The sequence below is a fragment of the Tauraco erythrolophus genome, chromosome 1 (genome assembly GCF_009769465.1).
Source record: "Tauraco erythrolophus isolate bTauEry1 chromosome 1, bTauEry1.pri, whole genome shotgun sequence".
Taxonomy (NCBI): Eukaryota; Metazoa; Chordata; class Aves; order Musophagiformes; family Musophagidae; genus Tauraco; species Tauraco erythrolophus.
The window spans coordinates 69,844,156-69,868,541 of NC_141465.1; the positions used below are offsets into that span (position 1 = coordinate 69,844,156).

General features: G+C 42.0%; 1 protein-coding gene across 1 annotated transcript in view; it reads left to right on the forward strand.

The window, feature by feature from the left end:
* Nucleotides 1–328: 328 nt before the first annotated feature.
* RAB20 (RAB20, member RAS oncogene family) overlaps nucleotides 329–24,386 on the forward strand; it is a 29,829-nt gene continuing 5,771 nt past the window's right edge. The window contains exon 1 of the mRNA XM_086610831.1: nucleotides 329–500. Coding sequence (XP_086466957.1) covers nucleotides 329–500 — 172 coding nt within the window. The remainder of the gene's footprint in view (nucleotides 501–24,386) is intronic.

The window sequence follows — 24,386 nt, forward strand, 5'->3', positions numbered from 1 at the left end:
GAACGAAGGTCTCCGCGGAACTCCGGCCGCCCCCCCGCCCGCGTCCCCTCCCCCCGGCGCCGGCGGAGGGCAGGGGGCGGGGGCAGGAGCGGGGCCGGGCCGGGGGTAGGAGGAGCCGGAGGCGGAGGGCCGGATCGCGGCGGCTCCGGCGGAGCCCCCGAAGTTTGCGCTGCCGGCGGAGGGCAGCCCTCCTCCCTCGTCCCGCCGCTTCCGGGGCTCCGCCGCGCCGGGCGGAGCGGGAGAGGGCCGGCGGGCGCCCGGGGGAAGGGGGCGGACGGGCGGGCGGGCGGGAGCCGACTGCCGGCAGGACGGGCCGGGCCGGGCCGCGATGAAGAAGCCGGACGGGAAGGTGGTGCTGCTGGGGGACATGAACGTGGGCAAGACTTCCCTGCTGCACCGCTACATGGAGAAGCGCTTCCAGGAGACGGTCAGCACCGTCGGCGGCGCCTTCTACCTCAAGCAGTGGGGGCCGTACAACATCTCCATCTGGGACACGGCAGGTGAGACCCCTGGACCGGCCCGGCGCGGCCCCTCGCCCGGGCGCGGTGCAGGGCGGCCCGGAGGAGCGGGAGGGTCCGGCCCCTCGGGCTCCCGGTGTTTGCCGGCGGAAAGGGCTTCCCAGAAACTTGCCGGGTGTTTGGCGGCGGGCTGCCCCTCTCCTCTGGGTCCGAGGAGAGCCGCGCTCGCCCCTCCGCTGTCTCGGGCGGGGACTGCCCGCCGGCACCGTCCGTGTGGTTTGGTTACTATGGCTATGTTTTTCTTTTCCCTAATTTTCGCTCGACCCTAATGTAAAGGCTGCGGGTGGGACAGACTGCGGTGGAGTGACCTGGCTCGGGACAGCTTCGCCTTTCCGAGAACCCGCAGATGGGGAGGTGAACCCCGCTCTGTCCCGGCGGGGGAGGCCGGGACCGGGAAATCTTCCCCGGGCGCCTGGTGCTTAGCGCGTTATTTCGGTACTGCTGTAAAGTAAGTCGCTTGAAACAAATGATTTGGCAGCAGAACGAAGTCTGAAACGAAAAACGTTGTTGAGGGGCCAAAAGGGGCCTTACAGCGGCTGAGCCGCCAGTGTTTGGGGATCTGCTTTGCGAAACGTGGATGTACAGAGGAGGTCGTGATGTACCCGTTTGCTTTTGTTTTGCCCGAGCGGATGGCTCCTGACTGCAAATTCGGGCAGGAATTAGAGAGGTTACCACTTCTGTTCATCACTTCTCGCTGCGGGCTGTTCCTCGTCCGATTGCTATCAGCTGGTGCCGGGCTCGGGCTCTCAAAGGCCCGCAGCTCCCCGGCTGTTCCGCTGCGGCTCGTTCCTTCACCGCAACGAGAAGAGCCGGCACATCGTGCTCGGAGAGCCCGGGCTGCAGGCGGTTTCCGTTTGGGATCGCGGCACGGGGTTGTCCGACCCGGTGGGTTGAGGCCGGCAGCACCTCCGGGGCGCAGGAGGGAGCGGGGGTTGTGGTTTGGAGTCCTGGGGTGGAGGAGGTGGGAAGGCATGAACCGAAGAAGTGGTTTGTGGTCTTGGTCATGTGAATGTCTTGCTCTTGGTTATTAGGTCAGGAAGCTCTGCTGTGTCACGTAGAGGGCCAGACTACCCCGAGAAAGGAGATCTATAAACATTCTTGCCTGTTGAGTCGCTTGTGGGAGGAATACCTTGTTCAATGTTCTTCTCATTTTCACACTCAGCTGAATTTTGTTAAAATTCGTTAGTGGCAGTATGAAGAAAGCAATTTTTGTATTCTTGTGAAACTTGGGGAGCTGCTGCGTCGTGCAATATTCCAGTTTCCTCTTGGTGACGTTTGGGAGGGAAGTTCGTTTGCTGTGTCACTTCATGTCACAATCTAGTCGAAAATGTCTTTTCTTGTGTCAGGAATTGAGAAGGAGGGAAGGGGTGAACGAAACTGCAAAAAGGTTATGCAGAAACACTTTTTGGAGGAGGGGAGAGAGAGCTTTCGCTTCTGGAATTTCTTAATCAATTACTGTGATGAAAGCTCTCTACCAGTAGCTCTGTTTTAAATATACTTTCTATGTCCTTTGCAGTATTTATTTAAAAAAATCTACTTCAGTTTTAGAATTGACGTGTCTTACTGTGAGGAGTCTCCTGTGGGCAATTGCTGCTTGTTTCTAGTAAGCCAGACCCCTAGAGGTGATTAACTGTGGGCTTTATTTCAACAGAAGAATTATCTTGGTAAGATTGTTCTTTGGTGATTTCCCTTATGCCTTTCTGCTATTTTTTTTTTAAATCATATGCTGTAAAATAAGTCCCTCTGAGGCTTTGTCTTCTGATTTGAGAGCCCTTTTTTCAGTCATTTATTCTTATTGCAGTATTTTATTCAGTCGTAGTTGAGGATTCATGTTCCAGCTCTACGTGGGATCTGGAAAGCTCCAGAGGTGGTTCTCTGTGCACCAGGTGAAGCACCCAGGGCATGCTTGTCTCGGAACAACACAAATGTTTGGAGCTTGTCGCCTTCCCAGCAGTCAGAGATCCCTCTGCACCCTGGAGCAGGGCTGCTGCTGATGGTGCTGCCTGCCGAGCACCACAGTAGAAGATCCCGCTGCTTCCTGAGCATTGGCAGGACTTCTGTAGCAGGATTGCTGAAGTTGTGTTTGCAGAGTGCTGGTTGAAAAGTGTTATCGTATTGTACTGAGGGTGGCATAACACATCTTCCTTGTTCTTCTCTGTTGTTGGAGGTAGCATTGAGTCCAGCATCTCCTCTTTTGCGTTTCGGAGGCAAGTACGGACTTTTGTACCATCTCCCTGTTGACTTGCGCTCCTGAGGAGTGATGGAAGTTGCCAAATCTGGGCGAGATCATGGTGGGGCCTGTGGGATCTGGTTTGTTAACAGTTCTCGTGAATCTTCTAAGAAATGGCAGCTCCCTGGGGCACATGTATGCTTTCTTCTGTCCCGATGAAGAAGGAAGGGACCCTGTGGACGCTGCAGCTCTGTTGATGTTAAGTCAACAAGGGGACTCAAAAGCCTGTGTTAATTATTTTTTTAATTTTTCTTTTGTGCAGACCTTTCACTTTTTCTGGCCGCAGCACATCTGCAGTCCTTGGTCTGTGGTTGTTATCATTCTACGGTGTCACTGTCTTATCTCTACCGGGCAGATACCAAGTAAACTTGGAATTTTTGTAGTAAGGAGAAGTTTAAAATTTAGCTTTTTTGTCTGTTTATAAACCTGACATTGCTTACTAGTGAATTCTTGTGAAGCAGTTACGGAATCATCAGATACAGATACATTGTTTTCTCTAACTGTGTGTGTGTAGATATATAGGGAATGAAGAAGGAAAAGATCATCCAAGACACTAAAAATTTCTTAGCACAACAAAGTGACAAAAGTACGGTTCAATGTCTGCACCCATCTTACTTGCCTAAATACTGAGTTCTAAGTCAAGATGTCTGTCTTAATACCCCAATAGAACTTTACGCAATGTACAATGTAGAAATATGACAGATTTGGCCTAGAAAACGAGGGGATGCTTGGTAGCAACTACTACACTAGTTCAGTACTCTGGTAAAATACACAAGTATACAAGGTTAACTGGAATGCATGTTCTTTTTTAGTTTAATTTTCTTAGTTCATGTTATATTTAGTATGTGAATGTATGCTTATTTTTGTCGTTGCTTATCAGTATTATTTTGGGGACTGTTATCTCCATAGAAGTCCTCTATGTTTTACTTTCAGTTCAGTTCTGATGGTTATTTGCTATTCTGGTATGGGTTAGGCGGTTGGTTGTAACAATGTAAACCTCTGTACACTGAAGCTTCATTCCTGTAACACAGAGTTTTGTTTTTACATTAGACTTTAGTGATTGACGAGTATATCTGCAGTAATAGTGATGGATCAAAAGTTAAATATGCGTTGATATTAGTAATACATCAATTTAATTGCTGATCTTCTGAATTATTTAAAATGTGTCATTTTTACTCATCACTCTGTTGATCTTGCATTACTTCTCACTCTGTTATTCAGAAAAATCTCACATTTTTTGCAGGAAGAATTAAATTTGCTTGCCAAAGTGCTTAAAATGTATCTTTCTGTGTTGTTACCACTCAGTAAATCACAGAAGGGCACACCTGACCTGCTCTACCAAGTTAGGTCTGAAGTGCAAATCAGTTATTCTAGGGAGGACTCTTCTCTTGGCTGTACATTCACACCCCTCCTTATCTTGGAAAAATCAGCTGCTTAGTCTAGTCTAAATCTTTCATGTTGCTACCCGCAGTCTTGTAAAATGGGTGTGCAGAAGTCGTCAGACTTGATTGCTTTTTGTGTAAATGCTAATGACAAATAGTTCAACGTTTCCAGATTTCCAGTCTGATAATAATGAGAGAAGTTATTTGGAAATTGCATTCAAGTCAAGGAAACTAATAAGTCACAGATGGAAGAATACTTGGGAGAAGTATCATATTCTTGCCATGTTATTATGCTCTTTTTTTTCTTAGCCATCTGCTTTTGACTGTTTCTCCATTGTCAGAGGCTTGGCTAGATGGTCTTGTCTGACCCAGCGTGGCTGCTGTGGTGTTTTTGGTGCAGAAAATTGGGTTTTTTTTACTCCTTATAGTCTGGTGCTACAAATTATATTTGCTTGTTTTCTGTTTGGTTCAGTTAATTCAAAGGAATTTAAAAAAAAAGTGCATATACTGTACAAAAAAGAGAGAAACTGTAAACTCTTAGCATATTTTAAAGGACTAGCCAGCTGGATAGAGGCCTAGTCTCTAAAGCATTTGAGTGTGTGCTTTGAGACTGTCATAGCAGTATGTTTGAAGTAGTATTTTTCTGAACCAAGGAAGGTGAGCAACAGCATCAGCCGGAATAACTTTCTCGTGTGAAAGGCTTGGAGGTTGGAGATTGAAGATGTCAAAGCTATATATATGTATATGTGTTTGTGTGTGTGTGTGTGTGTGTGTGTATATATATATATCCCTCTGTTCTAGGCAGTGCTGACAGCAACTGTGGAGTAACCCAAAGCTTCCTGCTGGGTGTTGACGGCATGCAGCTCTGAGCTAGCTCGTAGCCTTTTATCTCGGGCAGTGCAAACAGATCCTGAAGTTCTGAGGGTCTCAGTCCTCCTCCGCCTTTAAACCTGGAATACTAATGCGCGGTGGCTGCAGCTAACAATGTTGTAGGAGTCTTTTTGGGTGTTCAGGTGTATTTTGTGATGCCTTGATATTTCAGAAGGAGAAACTTATTTGTATGTTAGATTTCAGTCTTTGTAAATTGACATTTGTTCATCTGACAGATAAGTGGTGCCCTCAGCAGCGAGGTTTTTTAATTACTAGTGGTCATGTCCCATGTTGCTGGCTTCGTATTAGAGCAGCCAACTGGTAAGTTAATGACAAATATTTCATTTCACTTCATGATCCTGTAATTGTATTTTAAGAAAGAGGCTGCATTTTGAGCTTACCAACAGACAGTCATGCAGCATTAAAATGGGGAAGCGTAAAGGTTAACTGGGAAAGCGTAAAGGTTAACTGGGAAAGCAAACTTCCCTTCTTTCCCTTCCTCTCATCTTGAGCTAGCTGTCTGCATGCAAGAACTGACTTGACTGTTTTCTTCTGTGAATATTCAGCTATCCATTCATATTTTTACACCCTCCACCCCTTTATTTTGCACCTGCAGGTTTTTTTTTTGTGACTTTTCACTTGTCGGAGCTAGTAGGGACAAAGGAGATAAATTTAGCCTGGAAAAGGCTTTTCCGTGGCTTGGGTCGGCTGCAGCGTGTCTGCGTAAGGAATGCTTGCATCTCTTGTGACTGGTTTGCTGAAGGATCGGTGCTGGTCAGCATGTGTGAATTGCTCACAGTTTCTGATCTCTGATTGCTGGTGTTTCATTGGCAGCAGTGCAGGCAGCTGCCTGGGCTGAGCTTTTTTGGGCTAGATCTGACTGCTTAGCTGGTAAGAAGTGTTAGGTTCCTCCCTCGCTTCGTTAGACTTTGAGGGTTGGGTGTTTTTTTTGTTTTGTTTTGTTTTTTTCCCCTGAGTTTATCTGTGTTGATGTACGCTTCCTTCTACACACATTTTTCCTTCTGGAAAGGGGGTGACGCAGCAAAGTTTTTTGGGGAAACTTGGGATGGGGTGTGACTCAGTCCTTGGAGCATGAACTCAGCCCAGGTAGGCTGGTCTCTTGGCTGCCCTGTAGGCAAATGCTCCCATGTGGTGAACGATGTACAAGTTGGCTGTAGATAGGGACGAAGCATGGTCCTCCATCATATTGAAACAGAGGAAAGAAAGAGTAGGATTAAGTGACGTATTTTCTGCACAAGTGAAGACTGATAGTAGCTACTCTGTTTGATATTCTGCTGGTTTTGACTTTTGGAAGTAGAGGATTACAACAAGGGGAAAGAAGCTACAGGTGAGATGGTTAAGTAGGTTAGTCAAAGCGAAAGAGGACTCTTGAGGCATGTGGGAAAGCCTTTCTGAACCCACTGAAATGGTGGCAGAGCAGCAGTTGGGTTGTGTGTTGCTGAATGTGTGATGAGGTATCTTTAATAGAGGAGTTTGCTTGTTAGAAGGTTTTAGGGGATATCACCTCAAAAAGTATCTTGGGCATTAGGGATCATTTAGTAAGTAAGGCTACTGAGAGTGTACCTGTCCACTAAGTTAAGTGGAACTTAACAAGATACGAGATGGAAATTACAGAGAATAAAATGCCTTAAGCTTGTTGCTGGCAAGTCATGGTTCAGGGGCCAGTTGCCACCAAGGAGCTTTCGTTTTATAGCTCTTTGCCTTTGGGCAAATTATCCTCCAGAATACAATATTGACCTCTGTGTATTAATTGTTCACAATTGTTGCATGTAAAACGGTGACAGCTGAGGACCAGTGCCTTGTACATAAATAGCGTGGCTTCCCTGGGATTACCGTGTGCAGCTGTAGTCCCCACATCTTGAAAAGTAAATTGTAAGAGCCAAGGTTCAAAGGGAGAGTATGGCTAGCTGCTGAGAAAAATCTCTTGTGTACGTGGGGAAAAACTCTGAAGAGAGTTCACTGTCATTGGGCTCTGTATCTAAAGCCTCTGAAGCAGGTTCAGAGGCAAGAATAAAGTTTTAGCTTTAGACTATCCCTGGAAGCATGGTTTTGTTGTTGTGAGACAGTGCACCAGATTACTTTTTTTCTGCAATGAATGTCTTCTGAAAAGAGCAGAATAACTTGGGAAGTGATTGAAAATATGAAGAAATAATGAATTGTCTGGAGAAAGTCCTCAAGGAAGTTCTGTTTTCTGTGTCCCACAACTTAAAAATATGATACACAAGTAAAGTCAGAGGTGGCAAATTTGCTGCTGCTGGAAGAAAGTGCTTTTGTGTGCAAATGAAGTAAAAATATGGAAATATGTTGTCAGAGGGAATTGTGAAAAATACACATAAAAAAGAAACAGGAGACAAAAGTAACGCACTTTGTTTATTCAACTATGGCTAACTCACTTTGTTCAAGGAGGAATTTTGTTTCTAATGTGTAATTTTAATACCGACTCTTGGGGAGACAAGCTAATGGGGAGGGTAAGCCACTTGTTTGTTGTGAGTATTTGTTACAGGCCAAGAAAAATGTCGTGTATGAACCTCTGTGATAACTTCTTAACTTCTGTATTCCAGCCCCCACGTTAAATCCCCACTTTGCGTGTGGTATTTAATAATAGCATGCAAAGTGACTGCGCTGTTCTAGCCTAAGTGGGAAACTACTTGACAGTTCAGTGAGACTCTCTTGAATAGCATCAGTGACCTGAGGTCTGGGCCTGGCTAAAGCTGTCCAGTGTCATGCCATTGGCATTGCAGCTTGATGAACGTTGGCAACTTTGGAGTCCTTGGTAGCGTCTCAACTTCTATAACAAAAGAGATTGTCTTTGCTTTCTTATTTTGACCCGGAGTGAGGCCTGAGTTTGAGTTATACTGTAAAAATGGGAAGAAAGGTTAATATTGACTATTTTCAAGTGCATCTCAGGGGGCATTGGAAGGGAGAAGAAGATTATATGTTTGTCTAGTCTTTGGTGCATAGCCTGTGTTCTTGTTTTTGTGTGAAAATTTTTTTTCTCGGCTTTGGCTGATACAAATGAGTTTGTACAAGTCCTTGAATTGATTGAATGAGTCTATTTTAAATCCATGTTTTAAAGTCTCAAATCCTAGGTAGGAGCAATACTGAGAATCTTTATAATGAAGAGTTTGTGCCTTTAGCATTGCATGCTTTCTTCCTTGCTTACTGAAGGAAGAGGTGTATTTTCCAGCTATCTCTGTCAAAATTGACTTGATGACTGAAAGGTTAATTTAGAGTGTTGACTGTCTGCTTTGTGAAAATACTGAAAAGGAGAGAGGAGGCATGAACAAGAGAAATGGTTAGTCAAACCATGTCAATGCGATGGCAGAGCTGCTGACAAGAATTGCAGACATACGGAAATTCATTTTCCTGGTGGATCAGGAGTGGATGAGAGAAACTGTAGTAAATCTCAGAAGGGTGTCCAAGAACTGGATTATATGGTTTGGTAAAACCAGTCTCCTGGTAGGGTATGTGCAAAGGCTTAAATAGGCGTTCTGTGCAAGAAAACGAGTTATTGACGCCCTGCTGCACTCTTCAGTTTGAGTTCAGTATTTGTGAAAGGTGTACCTGAGCTGTCTTAAGAAACGACCACTCTTTCAGCAGTTTAGGTGTGAGGGGGAAGACATGGGAATAGGATGAGATGGGATGTTTTTTTCCTCAGTCTTTTTCTCTCTGGCTGACTGAATAGCATTGCACAGAACAGCAAACAGCTTCATTAGCTGTAACATAGTGATGAATGTGTGCAAAGTAACTCGTGTTGACCCAGTTCTGGTTATTTCTGGGGTAACAAGCACATTCCGTAATGAAAAACACGTAGCTACTTAGAATTAGTCTTGTATGTTTGGATGCCTGAATTCAGGCAATCTGTGTTGACTGCATTTGACTATGCAGTGGACTTTTTCCTTCAGAAGGAAGGTGACAATGGGTGCTTAAGATACAAGTACAGGGCAGGTAACTAGCAGTTAGATGTATGGTTTTACAATTACTTCTCAGCGCCCATGTACGGTGGGTGCTTTTTTGTTTTGTCTTACATGAACAGATGTCAAAGCCAGAGACTCATAGCCAGCTTCATAGTGCTTGGCTGAGCTTGCTCCTGATACTTAGCCTAGTTTAAGTATCTTCACTTCACAATGCAGTCACATCTTATATCATAGGTGAGTTGTTTGCTTTGCTGCAATTACTGTCTTGTGTTGGAGCCCCTAGCCATGTGAGCTTCCAAGCTATTTTTCCTGTGGCAGTGTTTCACTGGCTGAACTGAAGGTGAACTTGGTAATACCTTGCCTGGATCACGTTGTACTATTGCAAAATATCCAAACAAGTAACCTTTGTTTGGGTCTCCATCGAGAAAGACGCTGAGTCTGTGGTCTGTACATCTGGAGCCATTAAAAATTATGGAACAGAAAGAATCATTTTCTCTCCCACATCTGAATGATTTGCTTTCTTCCAAGCGAACACTAGGTAGAAGATCCTGGGATTTGATCAAAAGGCATTAAACTTGTGATAAATACCTTTTCCTGTGGCTGTCATATTAACTATAACTTCATATGCAGTACTTGAAGATATGCTTAGGAAATGAGATTTGAACTTGGTGATTAAACTTAGCTTATGCAAGTGGTACTGCTGAGAGCAGAGGTGGTCAAAGGAAATTAGGGTTTTTGATGTTAATTTGAATGATTTCTCAACATAAGTAGTTTGCTATCCTTCACCACAGGAGATCCAGGATAACGTCCTTTAGGACAACCAACTCGATAAGCATGCAAGATTTCCTAATCCTACTAACCTACCTGGGCGTGGGAAAAAATAAATCTAGAAGAGGACTCCTTAACATCGTTTTTAAAGGGAGATAGATCATCAGATGTGTTTGTGCATCTTCTGGTATGTCTTTGTATCTCTTAGGAAGCAGACTAGAATTGAAGTTGGCTTCGCATGGGCCACCAAGAAGCCATTCGTAGAAGAACTCTGCTGACAGTCTAAAGACATGTGTGGGCTTGAATTTATTAGTGTTTTATTGGTAAAGCAAAAAGAGGAAAACGTGTATTTAAGCTTTTGTCTTTTCACCAATTCCATTGGAGCAAAAATACATTTTGGTCTAGTTTGTAGCATGGTGGAAACTTCGTGTACAGGACTCCAGAAGAAAACACATCTAAAATTTACAGTACTCAAACAGGCTAACCTCTTATTGTGAACGAAAGCTGCTGGGCTTTCAGCTTATTTCTGTTCCACCTTTTCAAAAATTCTATTTTTGTTTTCCCTGGTCTACAGGTTAATGAATTGAAGATTGGAATAATTTTGTTCAATAATGATTAAGCATCTGATGTAGATCCATATTCTTTCAGCCTCTCCTGTTGATCACTGATGTTTTTTCTTTAATCTGTTATGTGATTTAATATTCCTAACCACTGTTTTTATACTTCAGGAAATTCCTACGAAATACAGAGAAAAGGTGTTGTCCAGCCATCCAACTGCTCTTATGTACTTAATTTAAAAATAATGGTCTTCAGTACAGCTGAAATAGCAGGATACTTTTGTTTTACATTCTGCAACCGATGACTACTTAGGAATTTTTAGTCATGTATAATATTCAACCATAGATATTTCAATACTTGAGATTTTAGTTTTCTCTTAATTATACCATCTATAAAATGAAGGATGGCTTAGTTAGACCTTCAGTAAAATGTATTTCTTGTAAGAATATATTAACTAGAAACTCCAAAGAAACAGTTTGGGAGGTAGGGCAAGAGAAATTAATGTGCAGTACACTTCATGAAGAACGTGAAACAAAAGTTAGGTAGATTGAAATAGCCTTTAAAACAAAAAGAATGTCTAAATGCTGGTCATTGGCTGGGTAATAATTTCTCTACATGGAGTCAACCAACTTTGGTTTCTGCTTAAGTTCATGATCCCAATCCACTCAATGACAGCAGTATAAAAACATACATCTGTGATGTTGTGCCCTGGTTGCGATGACCTTCAGTTGAGCTCCTGCTCCCTGCTTCCCTTTCCCTGAGGGCTTTGGGCTGACGACTTCCCTTTCTGGTTGTGCAGGTTACTTCAGCGATGGGACTGAAGCTTCAGGCAGTTTAATGCTTTATGTTGTAAAAGTCCTCAGAAGTTCAGTTTGTGTTCTCCACAGTGAGGTCTGTGATCTGGACGTACAAGTCTCTTGCACTCTTCTTCATCGTTGAAGTTAGAAATAAGACACTCGGTTGTCTATTTGTTGTTTTTTTTTTTTTTTTAATTATTTATTAGTTTCCATTCTCCTGCTGTCATTTGTTCTCAAAAAGAGCAAAGATTTTGGTTCATTCGGAAAAAGCAGAAATGACCAGAATCTGTAGCAGTATACAGTTAAAAAATAAATGAAAGAAAAAACCCTATGTAGTTGAGTCGTCTTCTTCCAAGATACATAAAAGGGATCATAAAATCTTGTGGGTTGCTGCAAGTGAGACTTAGGTGTTTTAAAACAAAACAAAACAAAACCCCACTGGTATAATGAGTGTTTTTTTTAAATTTATTTTATTTTATTCCTCCTCCCTGATATAAGTTGTTGGTTATTTAAAAAATAAATCTCCAATTTTGCGAAAGTGAAAATATCTCAAACCGTTTGGCTCCTCCAACCCCCGCCACTATAATTACTTCATATTTTTATGAGGGAAGAACACTCCTATCAGACTGTGTTTAGGACATGAGCTTTCCCTCCCACAGCAGATAGCTATATGTATCACGTGTATTGTTTCTCTTATCTCCCTTCCTGTTCTAGCACTGTGTGCCCTTTCCACATTGTCCTGCTCAACTTCTTTTTTTTTTTTTATTTCAAGTCTTGGAAGCCCAACGGAAGTGGAATAGTTGGCATCTATTCTCTTTTTGAGAGGCAGAGCACTTTGTGACCTAGAGATGCTGCCTCATTGCCTTATTTAGGAAAGAAAAGGATGTAATGCATGCAAATCTATAGGCAGTTGCGTTTCAGTAAGTAGCTTCCCCTCATGGCATGAGGTTTGAATGGGTGGATGCTGGATAGAGGTGACATCGCTTTTTGTAGCTTATTCTGTATAGAAAGTTCAGAACTGAGTTGTTCATGATTTTTAGTGGTACTCCCTTTGTGCCAGGTTGGAGAATGTTAATGAGATGAGATTGTTTTTTACCATGCTTGTTTTGTGGTTTTCATTTCTTTAATCCTCAAATTAATGCCTCTAAACAGTGAATACTAAATATGCTCTTAGGAGTGTTTGCAGAGAAGCCAGAAGTGGAATTAAAAGGGAGAAGTAGTGCTGGAAATGTAAAAGCCATGCGTTCATCTTAGCCAGTGCAAGTTCTGAAAACACAAGCCATGTGTTCACCTCATTCAGATAATTTTATCACAGGACAAGTTTAAGTATATTCCTGTAAAAGAATAGAGGCAGCAGCTGTATGTCTGGCACAGTCTCCCACTTTTGTTACTTGCTGAAGACAGCCCACTGGTTCACCAGAACTTCTCCTACTTCGGACAAATAGCAACTATCCAGAAGCACCCAGTGAAGATGTCTTCAGTTGAATAGAAGCTGGCGGTGGTTGGTAAGGAGTAGAAGCAGTTGTAATTTTCCTGAGGATAAATTATATGTGAATGAATTGCATGTGTTCTTAGTTGAGAACCTGCCTAGAAATGAACTGACTTTGGAACCAATCATAGAAATATCTTTCTATTGAGTGGTCCTGTTTATGTCCCATATTACTAATGTGAGTTGCTCATCAAAAAATAAAAAAGTAGATTTTTCATTCAGTTTGCAAGATCCATGGCCTTTACTTCTACCCATTTAGCAAGGTTTAAATATTTTTCAAATTGCTAGTGACAGCTGGTTCAGAAGCCAAACTCAGTATCACAAACGAGGAGCTAGCATATAGTTATCTACTACTACAGCTGAGTTTAATTTCACTAGAAGCTAGTTTAACCTTAAATAAGAGGCACTTACCAAATACCTGCTGGGGCAGACTATCTGCGGGTCCCTGCTCTTGATCTGATAACCATAGCTTCCTAAGACGTTTCAGACGACTCTGTGGTATTCATTGTGCATGCAAGAATCACTTCTCATTTTTGAAACATGTGACACAGGTCCCTTCTGATAAGACAACCTGTCATCCCTCATTTCTTTTTTTGTAAAACCTGGTCTCTGTTTTTCAGAATATGAACATTGTGATTTGTAGACACTTTATTTTAGTGCTGAACAGTGATGACTACCAGTGTTCAGTTGCTGCCTTGCACTAAATTCTGATTTGTAAAAGCTAGGTCATTTGGAAACCATTTCTAGTCCTCCTCTTCCTGTCATCTACTCCTAATCAACCTGGAACGGTACTAGTAGGAGAAAAGATTTATGGAAATAGTGCTTGAGGTACTGTCTACATATGGCCTTAGTAATTTTATCTCCAAAAGAAACCATGGCTAATATACTTGGCTTCCTCTCTCTATACTGTAGGGCCCCAGTGCCTGTACTGAACAAAGCTGTGCCGCTGCTGTGGGAGAAGAGGATGGTCTCTGGCTGCGAGGAAGGGTGGGAAGGTGCGTTCCAAGGGATGTGTGAGCGTGTTGTCCTCAAAGTCTTCCAGGCTGATTACTGAAGGTTAAAAAGCTGTTGCTTGTGGAGCCTTGATGCTGTGGTAAAAGCACCCTGGAGATCCCTGAAAGTGTCTGAAGACTGAGCGTTTTTGCAGTGTCTTAAAACCCTTGGCCAGTGTCCTGGGTTGGCCCTGAAGCGGAGCACTGTACCAGGGGCAGCGCTGGGCTCCGTCACCACATCTCTGCTGCCACTGCTTTGCAAGTATTGACGACAGGATGAAAAGAAGTGTCACTGAACTGGGGATGATGGAAAATAGGTAGTGCCATAGCTAATGTTCTTGTAAGTGAAACTCTTCTGTAGATCTGTGAAGGAGAAAGCCAACTTACTGTTTTTTCACGCGACTCTCCTTGCGTGAGTGTGCCCAAAAAAGTTCGTAGCTGCACGTTGGTGGTTTGGTGTTCTACACTTGAGAAGGCATTTGAAAACTGACAGCCAGGAGACAGTAATATGTACTATATGTTTGGGGTTAAAGTGATAATATGGAAAAAGAATAATGTTTCCGATACATTAGACCATTTAATTTTATTTATGGTTGGATACAAAATTTCGAAAATGTTCATCGAAAGAGGATCTGCAATTGGTTACAATGAACTATTTTTCTTTTCTAAAATGTTGTTGTACTTAATTAAAATGTTTATTAAGTTCATGGCATTGCCTCGCTCAAAAAATGGTGCGGTGTATTGTATTGATTGTCTTGCTATGTACATAGATACCTCCCTGCAAAAAATCGGGATGTATGTAGTTAGTCTTCTGCAAAAAGTCCTATAGGGAATTTTGATTTAAAAAAAAAAAAAGTTGCAAAAAGCTATCTAAGGCAAAACAAAGTATCTAATGAGGAAGTTGAAAAACCTAAGTAAACTTAAAACAGGAATAAAAATTAAGAAAATCAGGAAGTATTTCTTGTCTGTGAGGGAGGTGGCAGATACTGACTTGCTAACTCTTTGCTGAGAGGTGGCAGGAATGCTTGACAAGTGGTAGCGTTTCACAGTGCTTATTGAGATAAATTTAGGAGGGCAATCTCAATTAACCCTACCCATCTCTGAATTTATTTTATTTTTTTTAAAATTACACAACTGTATCAATGTTTGCTTGGGTGAACTGGAAGCCATGTTAACTTGCCAGTTCCTTGTTGAGCAATATAAAACATCCAACGTGTGTGGAGTGGCCTTCTGGCCCTGCGATGCCAGTCAAAAGTGCTGAAATGCATCCAGCCCTGCGTTCCTGCTTCAGCTAAGGACATGCGTCTCAGTTTGAAAAGCAAACTTTTGGGGGGAGTGTGGGATTTGAAGATCTCCTGTCTAAGTGACTCTGAAGATATGGACCTGGTAGCAGCCTCTGCTTAGCAATTGCATATAGAGGGTGTATATATATCTGTATACTTTCCATGAACCCCAGTAGTGGGTTCATCTGCAGTGCCTGTACCTCTGCAGAAAGAAATTGTAAATTTAAGGGAAAAGTCTCAGTTTTCAAGTACTGGAAAGAAAAACTAGCTGCTTTTAGAACTCATCCGGTGAAAAATGAATTGCTTTTCTGTAGAAGGGACTTTTCTTGGAGGAGATGGATCGGTATTCCAGTGGGTGTTACGGCTGAAGAGCTTCTTGCACAACCCAGAAGCAAGCGTCTTACGCAGGCGAGGTTGTTTTGCAGCCTCGTCCCGTACCTGGCCTCTCTTACCCACCGCTGAGCAGTATTTGACTGTCAAGCTCTGCTGCTGCAGTTAAGTGTCGAGCGCTATTGCTTCCCGCACAACCCTTCCAAAGTAAATCTGAAAGGGCTGGGGTTTTTTTTCTTCACGGTTTGCTTCCAATCATATCTTTCCCTATGAAGGTCATCTGCCAAAAGACCAGTTCTTTTTTTAAGCAGCAGTTTAAAACTGTCTTTTAAACATAAAGCTTCAGAAGAATTTTGCATTGACGCTTACATTTTACTTACTCGGTTTCAAATGTCTAAATTCATCCTTGCACTCCTGCTCCTATTTTAGTACAGGCATACAGGAGCTTCTTAAATTTAACTCTCGAGCACCTTGCCACATTTGCTTTCAGTAGAGATGGTGTTGATGCTAGATTGCAGCTGGAGTTCTGGTGGAGGGTTCGCTCATAGACAGGTGATAACGTCCCATGAATCATTTCTTTTGTCGGACTTCAGTGTTTAGATGAAACATCTTCCTAACACAACTGTGAGGTTTCAGAGGGAAATAGATGAATACCAGTGTTGTTTGTATTGCAGATGCACTCAAGATACACTTGCTGGATTGACGGGGCTAAGGTCAATTCTGTTCTTCTTGTACAAGGCACTAGGCTTCCAGACAGCTGAAAAATATGTGAATTGGTTGAAGCTTCTGTGGTTATTTCCTTCACTTAAAAATAAACACAGTAGATCAGGAGAACTAAATAAAATGGATGGTTTGAAAAAAGTAGGTCTAATCTAGCCAAATGAAAATGTTATTCAGGATTGTAGAGGTGTCAATGGATTCTTTAGCTGCAAATAGGTTTGTTGGATGTTTTTTATTTTTTTTTTTTCAGGTCTAGCCAAAGTTTTTGTTAGCAAAAACATGCTAGGCAGTGTGGTTAGGAGCTTTTTTCTGTGTAATGCTTTGTGTTACTAGGCATAATATGATTAAATTTTAAAACTTTGGATAGAAAGCGTATTGGTGGAGTAAAATTGATATTTCTGTGGGAACTTTGATTTTGAAATTAGAATTCTTGTGAGTTTAGAAGCTTGGGCTTAATTTCATTATTATAATGGTGAATTCTAATTTATTCTTGCCAGTAAGAAAAATAATTTTGTATTTATGCAACAGAATAGATCCCAGGTACTCTTTTGTCCCAGAAAAGCTGAAACTAGTTCTGGGCTAATTCTTGTAAACAATAAAGATCTCCAATAGTATTTCTTGTCCTTTATATCGAAGTTGTGCAGCTCCTTTTTCTGGTGAAGACATTACTGGTTATAGATACTGTGAATAAGAGTTTAGTCCAAAGACACTGAGTTTATTCGCTTCTTTATAAAATGATGATTGCAGCTAAAAATATGCAGACTAAACAAATACGTAAGGCTGAAAATAAAGAGTGACTAATGGCGTGGAGTGCTGGTAACAGATTAAGCTAGATTCATTTGGTCAACAATGTGTATTTTGCAAGGCCCATTGAGTTGGTAGTAGATGACAAACTGAGCTCTTGGTATCTCATGATGTCCCAAAGCCTATGAGCTGTTCTGAAAAGTATACCAAGTGTTGGGAGGAATGCAAGTAGTGAAGAATTTAAGGAACCTTGTAGCTTCGGTGAGACTCGCAATCTCAGTTGTAGAATAGTATGGAAAGGTTGGAGAAAAGGGCTACAAGTATGGTTAATGATTTAGAGGAATCTGCTAGAGTCTGAATATGGGAAAAAAAAAAGTTGATTTCTCTGGCTTAAGAAGGAGGAGGTTAGAGCATACAGGAATACCTTTTACAGAGGAGAGTGCTTTTTTTTTTCTGTTGTGGGTTTTTTTAGGGGGCGGGGGGAGTGTATGGTGGCTTTTTTTTCTGTTTTCTGTTGTTTTTTTTTTCTTTTTTTTTCAAAGAGGATACATAACGAAGGCAAAAGTCTATCCAAATTCAGAATCTGAAAGCTGAAATGCAGCAAACTAATTTGTGGGAAATTAACTTCTCTTTTTGTGATTGCTTTATAAAACACAAATTCCTCCTCAGTCACAAGACGAGGGCTGAGCTAAATTCTATCGTCTCTATTACGCAGGAGATCAGACTTGAATGAGGATTACACTTGATCTCTGGCCATGCTCTGTGAAATTCATTTTGTTTTGTTTTGGTTTTGTCTTCTCTCCCTTGTTAATTTGATCTCCTCCTTCCTATGAGTGTTTCTGACGAGTCTGTCTTTGGGAACTAATAATGGAAAGTCTTCACTGCCAATTAAGGGATGAAAATTGACAAACTACCTTTCAGGGTTGGATTAAAAATGTTTCTGGGAATATATGAACTAGTTCATGACAGAATAATACAGGATTTCAAGAGGACTGAGGGATGTTTGTTATAGTTGAAGTGTGGGTGAGGGGGTTTCATTTGCAGTAATCAACTTTTTTGGATACCTCTGTGACTCTACTGCAGGATGTAACAACAAATTGATCAGCACCAGCATAAGGTGCCAGGCATCTGCTTTTAGTTTAACAGCCTTTAGAAAGTGAAGCTTTTACTTAAAAGCATGTTTCTCCCATAAATGATCACACTTCGCTTTCAAAAAACCACAGCAAACTTTTCCCCATTTTTCAGTTGTGGATTTGTTAAAGAACTCCACAGTCCAGGAGGTTCCTTCAGTGCATTGATGATAACTTCCTGATGCAAATGGTGGGTGAGCCTACTAGGAGAGGAGCGCTGCCGGATCTTATTCTCACTAATAAGGAGGGTCTGGTTGAAGCGCTGAAGGTCGAGGGTAGCCTTGGTTGTAGTGACCATGAAATGGTGCAGTTCAGGATCTCATGTAGCAGGAAAAGAATATCTAGCAGAACTAGAACCCTGGACTTCAGTAGGGCCAGCTTTGATCTTTTCAAACAATTGCTAGGAGAAATCCCATGGGACAGAGTACTAGAAGGTAAAGGGGCCCAAGATAGTTGGTTAGCCTTCAAGGACCTCTTCTTCCAAGCTCAAGACTGGTGCATCCCAACAGGTAGGAAGTCAATAAAGGGCACCAAGAGACCTGGATGGTTAAATGGGGAACTGTTGGGCAAACTCAAGTGGAAAAAGAGAGTGTACATATGATGGAAGGAGGGGCAGGCCACTTGGGAGGAATATAGGTCTGCTGTCAGAGGATGTAAGGAGGCAACTAGGAAAGCTAAGACCTCCTTGGAATTAAACCTTGCAAGAAAGGTCAAGGACAACAGAAAGAGCTTCTTCAAATACATTGCAGATAAAACTAACACTAGAGACAATGTAGGCCCACTGGTGAATGAGGAGGGTGCCCTGGTGACAGAGGATAAGAAGAAGGCAGAGTTACTGAATGCCTTCTTTGCCTCAGTCTATACTGCTGGAGGCTATCCTGATGAGCCCCCGAACCCTGAGGCTCCTGAGGAAGTCAGGATAGAGGAGGAGTCTATCCTGGTTGATGAGGACTTGGTTAGGGGTCAGTTAAGCAACTTGGCCATCCATAAATCCATGGATCCTGATGGGATGCACCCGTGGGTGCTGAGGGAGCTGGCGGATGTCATTGCCAGGCCACTCGCCATGATCTTTGCTAAATTGTGGGGAACAGGAGAGGTGCCTGAGGACTGGAGGAAAGCAAATGTCACTCTGGTCTTCGAAAAGGGCAAGAAGGAAGACCCAGGTAACTATAGACGGGTCAGCCTCACCTCCATCCCTGGAAAGATAATGGAACAACTTATCCTTGGTGCTGTCTCTAGGCGTATCAAGGATAAGAGGGTCATTAGGGGCAGTCAGCATGGCTTCACTAAGGGGAAGTCATGCTTGACAAACCTGATAGCCTTTTATGAGGACATCACCCAGTGGGTGGATGATGGTAGAGCAGCAGATGTGGTCTATCTTGACTTCAGTAAGGCATTTGACACAGTCTCCCACAGCATCCTCACAGCTAAACTGAGGAAGTGTGGTCTGGATGATCAGGTGGTGAGGTGGATTGTGAACTGGCTGAAGGATAGAAGCCAGAGAGTAGTGGTCAATGGGACAGAGTCCAGTTGGAGGCCTGTATCCAGTGGAGTCCCTCAAGGGTCAGTACTGGGACCAGTATTTTTCAACATATTCATCAATGACTTGGATGAGGGAATAGAGTGCATGGTCAGCAAGTTTGCTGATGACACTAAACTGGGAGGAGTGGCTGACACACCTGAAGGCTGTGCTGCCATTCAGAGAGACCTGGACAGGCTGGAGAGTTGGGCGGAGAGAAATTTAATGAAATACAACAAGGGCAAATGTAGAGTCTTGCATCTGGGTAAGAACAAGCCCATGTACCAGTACAAGTTAGGAACTGAACTGTTGGGGAACAGCACAGGGGAAAAGGACCTCTGAGGGTCCTGGTGGAGAGCAGGATGACCATGAGCCAGCAATGTGCCCTTGTGGCCAAGAAGGCCAATGGCATCCTGGGGTGTATTAGAAGGGGTGTGGTTAGTAGGTCGAGAGAGGTTCTCCTCCCCCTCTACTCTGCCCTGGTGAGGCCGCATCTGGAATATTGTGTCCAGTTCTGGGCCCCTCAGTTCAAGAAGGACAAGGAACTGCTGGAGAGAGTCCAGCGCAGGGCCACAAAGATGGTTAAGGGTGTGGAGCATCTCCCTTATGAGGAAAGGCTGAGGGACCTGGGTCTCTTTATCTTGGAGAAGAGGAGACTGAGGGGGGACCTCATTAATGTTTATAAATATGCAAAGGGTGACTGCCATGAGGATGGAGCCAGGCTCTTCTCAGTGGCATCCAATGATAGGACAAGGGGAAATGGATATAAGCTGGGACACAGGAGGTTCCGCTTAAACATGAGGAAGAACTTCTTCCCAGTAAGGGTAACAGAACGCTGGAACAGGCTGCCCAGAGGGGTTGTGGAGTCTCCTTCTCCGGAGATGTTCAAAACCCGCCTGGACGCGTTCTTGTGTGATCTGATCTAGATGGTTCTGCTCCGGCAGGGGGATTGGGCTAGATGATCCTTTGAGGTCCCTTCCAATCCCTAACATTCTGTGATTCTGTGAAAATGAATTTGCTGAAGAAAAATGTGTTGCAACAAGCTGTCATCTTCAGATAACGCTCAAATGATCTTGTAGATCGTTAACCACGTCTTGCGGGGGGGTTTGGCATGTGACGCTCAGTACACCACGCTGACATTAATCTTACATAACTTCTCAGTGCACTATTTGTCCTAACGATAAAAGGCCCATTTAAATGAACTTCTTTGGAACAATTGTTTTATGTGAGTTGTGCCAAAGTATCACTTTTGGAATGTTAATGGAACTGGTGTTTTAACAGCGATTAAAGAGTCAATTCAAACTTCTTGACCTATTGGTATAGTTCAAGTTCAATTAGGGAAAACTGTTCTGGGGAAGGATGGGGGCATGAAGGGGACTGTTCCCCCGCCAATCAGGGCTGTCTTGAATGGGTTGTGCTATAATTGCTCTGGATGTGTATGGCAAAAAATTTATAAAGGAAACACAGCCAAAGTAGAATTATGAGCACTTTTTACCGATGAAAACAGTAAAAGAAGAAACAAATTAATAGTAGTTGCTGCTGTCATTTGTTTTAGCTGGCTGTTAAGGTGACTTTCCTTTTGAAAAGGCTGTAAACTAGGAATAAGTGTGGATCTCTAAAGAAATAGACAGATCATTACGGCTAGTTTAGTTATCAATCCTATTAAGGGAAGGCTCATCTTTCAGAAGGCAAGTTAAGTGGCTAGAATTTTAGGGCAAAATCTTTTACGAACTTCGTATTTGTTGGTCCCTGTTGAAACATGTCCTGTAAACCTTATTTATGGCTTGCCTGTTATTTTTAGTTTGGTGGTTATACTTAAACGGGAGGGGGAAGAAGTAGGCTAAAAGAAATCTGAATATAGCTCTTTCATCAAATGTATTACTGTTCTTGGGTATAGAGTGTAGTGGAATTTCCATTTCCAGTAAGTAAACGCCCCCTTTTTCTTTGTTTCAGATGCCTTCTAGTGATTCTTTTTGTTTGTAAAGATTCTGAACTGATTCCTTTCCCAGCTATACTGGTGGTGATTACAACTCAAAAATTGAATTCATATGTTGCCTTTGTATTAGAACAAGCAAAAAGAATAAAACCTCATATAGGATACAGGGTGTGGTGGTGGTGTTTTTTTGAGTTTGCTTTTTCTTTTCTCTGTAGTTTGTCATTGTGCTCTTTAAAAACTTATTATTTTTCCGTCTTTGTCCTGCTTTCCATATCTGTTTCCAGGTCTAGGGTTTTTTTGTTTGTTTGTTTTATTTTTTGTGAAATGCAGTAGGGTGTAGAAATACATGATTTGTGGTTTTAGTGTCTTTAACTAAACCAAGGGAAGTAAGAGTGAGTTGCTTTTCTTAATGCACACCGGTGGTTGCTGGTGTGGACTAGCCTTCCGGGGGTAGTTGTCTTCTCCTGGCAGAATGTTAATAGCTAATATAGATGCCTGAAAGGATTTAGGTTTTGTTACGTAAAGGAATGGAAATAAAGGGTGAGTTTTACTTTTTCCCTTGCATGTTGCATTGGAAACAGAATCCCCAGTAGTAGGCCTTGACGCTTGGTAATACTCTCATCCAGTTTTTCCTGAGTACTATCAGAGCTTCTCCTCTATCATAAGTTTGTAAGGGACAAGTGGTTATCCTCTGAAGATAAAATAAGATTTAGGCTCTTTTTAAAAATTGTATTTAAGAATTAGTTCTTCCAAATGGCCCTTTGTTTATTCATTGCTGTGTGTTTTTCCTCATTTTTGATTCCTGTCAAAATTTAGATTCCCTGATAACACAGTTTACATATATCTTGGATATGTTTTATCTCAGACACTGCTGGATTACTGGTGGTAGTTTAATAGACTTTTAAAAAATTTCTTTTTAATATTTTTATTTACACAGAAGGATGCAGCTTAATCTCTCAGGATAAAAGTCGTACTATGGTACCACAGCTCATAAATTTGAAATTATAGTGCCAAAGCATTTTCTGTTTCATCAAAACCTCTCTCTGCTTCCAGTTAGATAAATAGTTGGATTTTCTCCAGTAACTTATTGGGCTGTTCAGACAAAATCAGATCTATTGAACTGAGTATTTTAAGGATTGATAGAATTCTATTCTGTAATCTGCTAGTAGATTGTATAAGATTTCTGCATGTGAATTCAGCGGGGACTAGATTATAGTGACACAATGTAATGCCACTTTCAGATCAGGAAAAAAGCATTACGTTCCTCCTGTATTATAACAGCACACTGAACTCTTGAGATCTGCCTTTCATTCAAATGCCATGGAATTAAATGTATTAGAAAGAATCTTCTGCTTCACTGTTGATGGTTTGCAAGGCTTTCTCATCTGTGGCAGGCAGTTCAAATACATCGTTGGTTCCTCTGAGTCTGGGACTTGCCTCGGTTTGAATATTGTGATCCTTTTTTTTATGGGAAGATACTTGTAGCGCTCGAAAAATACGTCCTGAGAATATCTGTCTTCCTGAATGCCAGCTTCTAGGGGAGAAGGAGAAGAGCTCATGCAGTATATATCCTTTAGCTATATAAAAGCAACAGTGTAAATACCTAAATGGTGTTGGCTTGAATCTTAGTAACTTTGGACAGAAGCTTGTGGATAACGTCTATGACATGAAGTGCGTGTGTGTTGGTGAGAAGAAGAAACCATGAATACAACACGGTGGTGCTTTTATGTGGTTTTATCTTTTAAACTGGAGTGAAAAGAAAAACGCTTTACAGACTGAAGATGCATTGTTTCTATTTGCTGTGAAAGTGTTTTTGAATAACCCTCATTTTCTGAGACCAGATCTGACGACATTTAAGTAAGTCATAGATAACGATTATGCAGTGGATAAGTTCTAGTCTTTCCAGTCATCGATTTTTGTGTCTAAGTAAAACATTTATTAGTGGGGGTGTGATATTTGTAGCATGATAATTAAAGCTGACTGAAGGACAGGGCTCAGTTTTATTATGATTTCTTGTCTTGCCTAAGCGAGAAGTGAATGATTCCTCCTGTTCATGTGGCTTTCTTGCTCACACTGAACTGCTGCTTTGCAGAAGGAGCTTCACAAAACTAAACCAATTCACATTTGTAGAGTGGGGATGTTTGCTGGGTCTTGAGAATTTCAAACTCCTTCAGAACTGAAAATATTTGTTCATTAAGTCAAGAAGTACATAAATTTAAGGGAGATATGATCTCTCTTGCCATTTTAGATCTTTTACGATGAGACAGAGATACTTGAGTTAACAAATGTCAGTAAGTTGCATTTAGAAATGGAGTAAGCTTGTCCCAGTCATATTACATTGAGCCTGCTTTCTTGACTGACTGGTTTTGATGATTTTTCTTCGGAGAGCTGTATTAAAGAATTTTCCTTTGTTCATTTAACCCATGTGGCTGTTATTTTCTTCTTCCAGGTGTAGTTCTTTCTACTTTAGAACATGAAAGTGAAGCCCTTTGGGTATTAAAATCAGTACTTTCCTATGTTTATGTTATGTTCTGCTTTGGCCAAGACATTGATATCTAATTTTAATAACTTAAATAGAAGCTCCTGAAATAAGGCACAGTTCATGCTTTGAATATTGATTCGTATCTAAGTAATGAGTATAAACAAAATGAATGTCATCTTTATTTTTAGTAGAGCTAGAGGTCTGTGGCATTCCAAAACTTTAGTATCACAAGTATATTCTCTAACATAGCGTGGTGAATGTATAATATTGGGTGAAGGTGGAGCTTAAATTAATTTTCTAGTTCCTAAGCTGTAATTGTTTTGATGGTTGGGTTTTTTTTGGGGGGGTGGGGGGGGGTGTGAGTTTTTTGGTTTCGAGTTTGGTTGTTGTTTTTTTTTTCCCTCTCCCAGAACTCTTATTCTACACGGAATTTTATCCTGGAGGAAATCCAAATGCTGGCATTTTTATAGTGGATTGGGAAATCACGTATTCAGACAGCTCCTGGATATGTAAAAATTGAGCTCTCCAGTGCTTTCTGACTCATTTCTTTCCACTAATTCCTACTTACGTCCTTCATGTTAATCCTTTGGGATGGAGAGCTTTGTTTTTATCCCCAGGTAACCACAGGCATAGTCCGGTTCTTATTAAAACTCCTTACTTCAAGGGAAATGTGATAAAGCCACCTAGAAGAAATAAATAT